Source organism: Fukomys damarensis, unplaced genomic scaffold (genome assembly GCF_012274545.1).
Source record: "Fukomys damarensis isolate Sample0158 unplaced genomic scaffold, DMR_v1.0_HiC HiC_scaffold_19, whole genome shotgun sequence".
Classification (NCBI taxonomy): Eukaryota; Metazoa; Chordata; class Mammalia; order Rodentia; family Bathyergidae; genus Fukomys; species Fukomys damarensis.
Genome location: NW_022900931.1, coordinates 9,362,917 through 9,368,240, shown reverse-complemented (window position 1 = coordinate 9,368,240; position 5,324 = coordinate 9,362,917). Strand labels below are relative to the sequence as shown.

The window sequence follows — 5,324 nt, the reverse complement described above, 5'->3', positions numbered from 1 at the left end:
GGGTGCAGAGTCCAGGGGGGAGCCCGCTCCCCGCACAGGGGCGTCTCGAGCCCTGCCTGCCCGCGGGCCTGAATAAACCCTGCCGGTCTGGACTCTGCTGCGTCCTTTATCTGTCACATCGCTTCCCCGCGGGCAGACGTCTTTGGCTAGGGGATCCGGCCCTGGCAGGAGCCCTCTGAAGAGAGTTCACACCGTGGCCCGACTTGCCTAAACTCCAGCCCAATGGATCCCCCTGGGCAGCAGGGTAAAGGATTCACCCAGCCTGGCGCAGTGGACCAGCCTGTGCCCAAAGCTGGCCTGGCAGGAGAGCAGCTTTGTGTCTATTCACCCGGAGGGCACTTTCCAGGCCCTCCTTCCACTACCACCTACCTGTTACTGGGTCCTTTCTCGGTCCCAAGCCGTGTCCTCTATGATTTAATGCTAGCAGTTAACAGCACACGTTCACGGAACTCTCACTGTATGTGCTGGTTTAATATCAAAATAGCTTGGGGCTGGAATGTTACTTAGTGGTTCCTCTGCCTGCCTTGCAAGTGTGAAGTCCTGAGTTCAATCCCTGATACAAAAAAAGAGAAAAAAAGAAAAAAAAGAAAGAAGCTTGGCAAGGGAGCTAGGCTCAGCCACGTTTTACAAAGATAGAAGTCAAGGACAGCAAGGCTTAGAGATTCGTCCAAGGCAAGATCACATAGCCAGTTTTCGGTAGAGACTGGAGTTAAACCCGTCGCTTTTTCTTTCTTTGTTTTGTTTTTTGGGACAGGATCTCACTACGTAGTCCTGATTGCTCTGGAACTCACTGCGTAGCCCAGGCTCATCTCGAACTTGCAGCGACCCTCCTGCCTCAGCCTCCTGAGTGCTGGGATTACAGGCGTGCACCATCATGCCCGGCTTTTTTTATTTAACACAGTGGCCTTTCTTTTCCACCTCTGGGGCCTCTTCTCTGTCTCCATGGTTTCTGGGATTTTTCTTGGTTCTTCCTGCTTCACTTTTCCAAACCTGCAGTTCTCCTGTCTGGCTGCCCTAGAAACCCCGGTGTGCTCCCTGTCTCCATCCTTAAGCATGGCTTGCAGGCAGTGGGGCCAACTGTGCTTCCCTGGCCATCCAGCACTGCATCCATTTCTAGGTCCAAATACTTCATGCTCCTTGTTCTTCCAGCCCTTGGTGCTCCTGGTTCCAAAGGGACAAGGACACCGAGCCTGGGTTGGGTCCCAGCTGGCCTCCCTGTGTCCCCGCTGCTCCATGATCCCCTCCCTCTCCACCCCCCTCACAGCTGGGGAAGTCTGTGGCTGTAGAAACCACTAATTAACCAATAAATCAGTCTCGATGGTTTCCGAGCTGCACACCTTCCTCCCTCCCTCACCACACATCGATAATGTTTATTAGCTTTGGGGCTGAGGCTTGAGACCCTGTGGCCTCCATGTCTCCTCAGGATACCACCTAGCTGCTGGGGCATCCTCGTCCCTGCCCACCACTTGCCACAGCCCAGGAGTCAGAGTGGCAGCAGGAAGCTGAGATCAGTTGGGAGAGCAAGGGTTTTCAGGGCAGGGACAAGGCTCTGGGCGTGACGCTTTTTCTCCCACGTTCTACAGAGGTTCCCTCGGCCGGCTCAGGACAAAGCAGTGGGAGTGTTTCCTGAAGGCGAGGTGTGATGGTGCCCCTCCAGTTACCCATTATGCCTCTTCTGTGCCGACAGGGACAGTATCTCCACTTTCAGATGGCAAAGCGAGGCTCTGAGGTAGGGTCTGAGGCCAGAGTTCAGTGGAAAATGAGTATCAGGGCTGGGGTCCAGGCAGGCAGCCCAAGGGACATCTCAAAGGCAGCCCAGCAGCACCAGGGAAACACGCAAGGGTAGTGACAGAGTTCACTGCATGGCAGATGGCAAGTGTCCACCAAGCAGAAGTGTGGAACAGAATATTGGCTCAGCTTGTGGTCAGCCCAGCCCCCAACCTGGGCTGCTCTGTGGGCAGGGACAGGGGACCCAACTCAGAATGGCCTCTCCCAAGGAGGGGTGGGAGACAAGATCCTCCAGCCAGAGAGCGACAGAGCCAGAGTTGGATCCACGTGCGACCCTCCACAGTGGCCTGGGGCTTTGGGACTCTGCTCACCTGCTGGCAGGCAGCTGTACAGCGCAGGCTCCTAGGTCTGAAACCCCCTGCTTCTGACTCTCTGAGGTCTCTGGCCCAGTGGGGGTCCTAATCAAAGGGAGACAGTGTAGCCGGGCACACAGGAGACACTAGGCACAGGTGGACAGTGCCAGGGAAGGAAAGACCTAGCTTTGCCCTTTTCTCCTCTACCCTCAAACCACGTGTGATCTTGTACTAAGCTAGGCTTGGGGATAAGACAGGGACAGCTGAGCTCACACTTGCCAGGGACACTTAGCACGCTGGAGCCAAACACCAAAAGGAAGAAGGACAGCACTGCAGCCACAGGAACAATGGGTCTGGGACAGAAGGACACAGAGGGATCTGAAGGGGCACAGTGGAGTGGCTCCTGCTTTCCTAGGCAATCTGAGCAGGAATCCCAGACACGACATTTAATGTGTGTTTTCCTGGAGAAAGGCGGGCACCAAACCTTACCAGGCATGTGACTAGGAGAGGTTAAGTGGGCTGATGCACCTCGAGCAGTTCGGATTGGGCACAGAGGCCACCAGGGTGATCGGGCAACAGGGGTGTCCTTGATGGTCCCAAGGAGGGGACAGTCCCATCAGAGGTGCGGCTCAGAGAACCCAGGGCTGGTATGCAGAGGCTGGAAGCAGAGGAGACTGGGAGAGGCTGCTCTCAGCTCTAGGGAGGAAAACCAGTGAAGCTGCACCAGGAATAGGAAAGCATTTTCTTCGGCCATAGGCCGGACAGGAAGATTGATTGATACCTGCTGCTGGGCTTGGGCTTGGCTTGAGGCCGCTGGCTTTGCTTCAGGGGCTAATGAAATGCTGGAAGAGCAGATGGTCATAATAATTTGGTTAGGGGACAGGTGTGTGTCCCGTAGAGCCCAAAGCAGGCAATGGGAACAGCAGCAAAGGCTGAACGAGCCTGGCAGCTGCCTGTGAGCCTAGGAGGACCCACTTGATCCAAGGTCCCTGCGAGGTCACAGCTGAGCCTGGGGCAGCCTCAAGGCCTTCTGCCTCGCCCGCCTACTGCGCAAGTCTCTTAGGCCTGAGGATCTTCTGGGGGACTGCTGAGCCAGAGGAGAACTTCAAGCCTGATGCGCATCACCAGGAAGGACTTCCTGGAGGAGCCAGCTCCTGAGCCCAGCCCTGAAGTGGGAGTCACCGGGACAGATAGGAAAGGGAGGGCCACCTGGCATCAGGGCACAGAGCCCCTGCAGTTCCGGAAGGTGAGCAAGCTAGACTAGGGGAGGGACTAACTCTGCATCTGAAACAGAGGCTGGGGTTCATCCTGGAGGTGACGAGGAGCCACCACAATGTTGTAAACCGGTGACTTGATAGATTTGGGGAGCTCTCTCTGGCTGCCAAGGGAAAGCACAGAGACTGTGGCAGGGAGAGCCCCCAGGAGATGGAGGATCTGGGACAGGCCCAGCGGAGAAACGTGGACAGGCAGGCCAGTGTCCAGGAGGTATGATGGTCAGGACTGGGTGAGAGCAAGGAGAAGGGGTCCTGGTTGACAGCCCAGACTGGGCCACTGGGGGTGGCAGTGGGGATGGCTGAGGGGGCAAGGTTGGGGGTGGTGAGCTAGGCTGGGATTTGTGGAGACCTTGGGGGGCCTGGGTGACATGGTGGGGGGCATCGACAAGGTGGTGGTGTGCCGAGTACTTGCTATGTTTTAGACTTTTTTGTACTTGGCCCTGAGACTTATGTCCTTTTTTCTTTTTTTTTTTCTTTTTTTTTGGTACCAGGGATTGAATTCAGGACCTTGTGCTTGCAAGGCAGGTGCAGTGCCACTGAGCTAAATCCCTGGCCCATCTGCTTTAGAATTTGAAGATGGAGAAACCGAGGCTCAGAAACATTAAGTGACATGTCCAAGATCAGAGGGCCAGGCTACAACACAGTTGATTTGTTTTGTTTTTTTCCGGTACTGGAGATTGAATCCAGAGCCTTTACAGAGCTACAGCCCCAGCCCTTTTTTTTTGTTTTTCCTTTGGTACCAGGGATCAAACTCTGGTCCTTGCACTTGCAAAGCAGGCACTGGAATCACTGAGGTAAATCCCTGGCCCTCGTTTGTTTTTTCCCCCCAGCCCTTTTTTTAATTAAAAATTTTGAGACAGGGTTTCACTCAGTTGCTAAATTCCCCAAGCCGGGCTTTACTTATCTTCCTGCATCCACCTCCCAAAGTGCTGGGATTAAGAAACTGGGGTTTTAAACTTACATTTGTCTGACTTGGTTCCATGATCTTTAGGGGAAGCAGTGGAGGGAGAGACTGGAAGACAACCTCCTCACGCCCCCCCACCCTGCAGCAACAGTGGGAGGGCTGGCCGGGGAGGGCAGGCGAGGCGAGAGCCTTGATAACCAATACCGCCTGTGCCTGGTGCTGGTAGGAGCATCATCTATCAACTCTGAGGTGTGGACCTCGGGAAATAAACTCCAATTAACCACCCCGAGGTCTCCTGTTAATGAACAGCAGTTCCTTGGCCCTGATACAGGATTCATTTGTGAGCCGCTGGCTGCAGGCGAGGTGGCAGGAAGCCAGATGGCCCGGCTGAGCACGGGGAGTTGTTTCTGGCTTAAGGTCCCAATTGACTTATTGAGGCAGTGCATGATGCCAGGTTAACTGGCCTTTGTAGGAGTGAGGTTGGAGCCGGAGGAAGGGCAGAGTGGGGCAAAGGTGTCAAGAGCAGGGAGGACTGGGGATGCTGGATAGACACTGGCTCGGGTATCTGCTGGGCCCCCGAGGGCAACTCCGGTAGTGTGCTAGGGGTAAAGTCAGCTTTGGAACCACAGTCGGGTTAGAATCCTGGCTCTTGCACTGCAGAGCTGTGACCTCTCCCGGTCTATAGTGACCTGCGAAGTCAAGCTCTGAGCCAGGTCCTGTTTGAAGGACTGGGGATGTGTCCAGAGGCCTCTACCCCAGCTCCCCGTTGGCTCAGTGAAACCCCCGAATCCAGCTGGGAGGTGCAGCTCATCCACCTCTGCCCTCTGAGCGCCTCTGGAGCCTTCTTTTTGAGCAAGATGAGCAGTGTCACATCTCACAGGCCCTGAGGTCCAGCCTTAGGGCTGTGGTGTGACTTCCTTCTGGGCCCCAGAGCTAGGATCCACATCTTTGTTGGGATGCTCAGAAGAAAAGGTACCATATAAAGCAAAGGAGGGCCAGGGATTTAGCTCAGTGGTTCTGCCGCCTGCCTTGTAGACACAAAGACCTGAGTTTGATCCCTGTTAC

The 5,324-nt window shown here is 55.2% G+C and overlaps 1 protein-coding gene across 1 annotated transcript in view; it reads left to right on the top strand.

Moving 5' to 3' along the window:
* Positions 1 to 790, top strand: part of Galr3 (galanin receptor 3) — a 3,600-nt gene extending 2,810 nt beyond the window's left edge. The window contains exon 3 of the mRNA XM_033766231.1: positions 755 to 790. Coding sequence (XP_033622122.1) covers positions 755 to 769 — 15 coding nt within the window. The 3' untranslated portion in view covers positions 770 to 790. The remainder of the gene's footprint in view (positions 1 to 754) is intronic.
* The last annotated feature ends 4,534 nt before the right edge of the window (positions 791 to 5,324 follow it).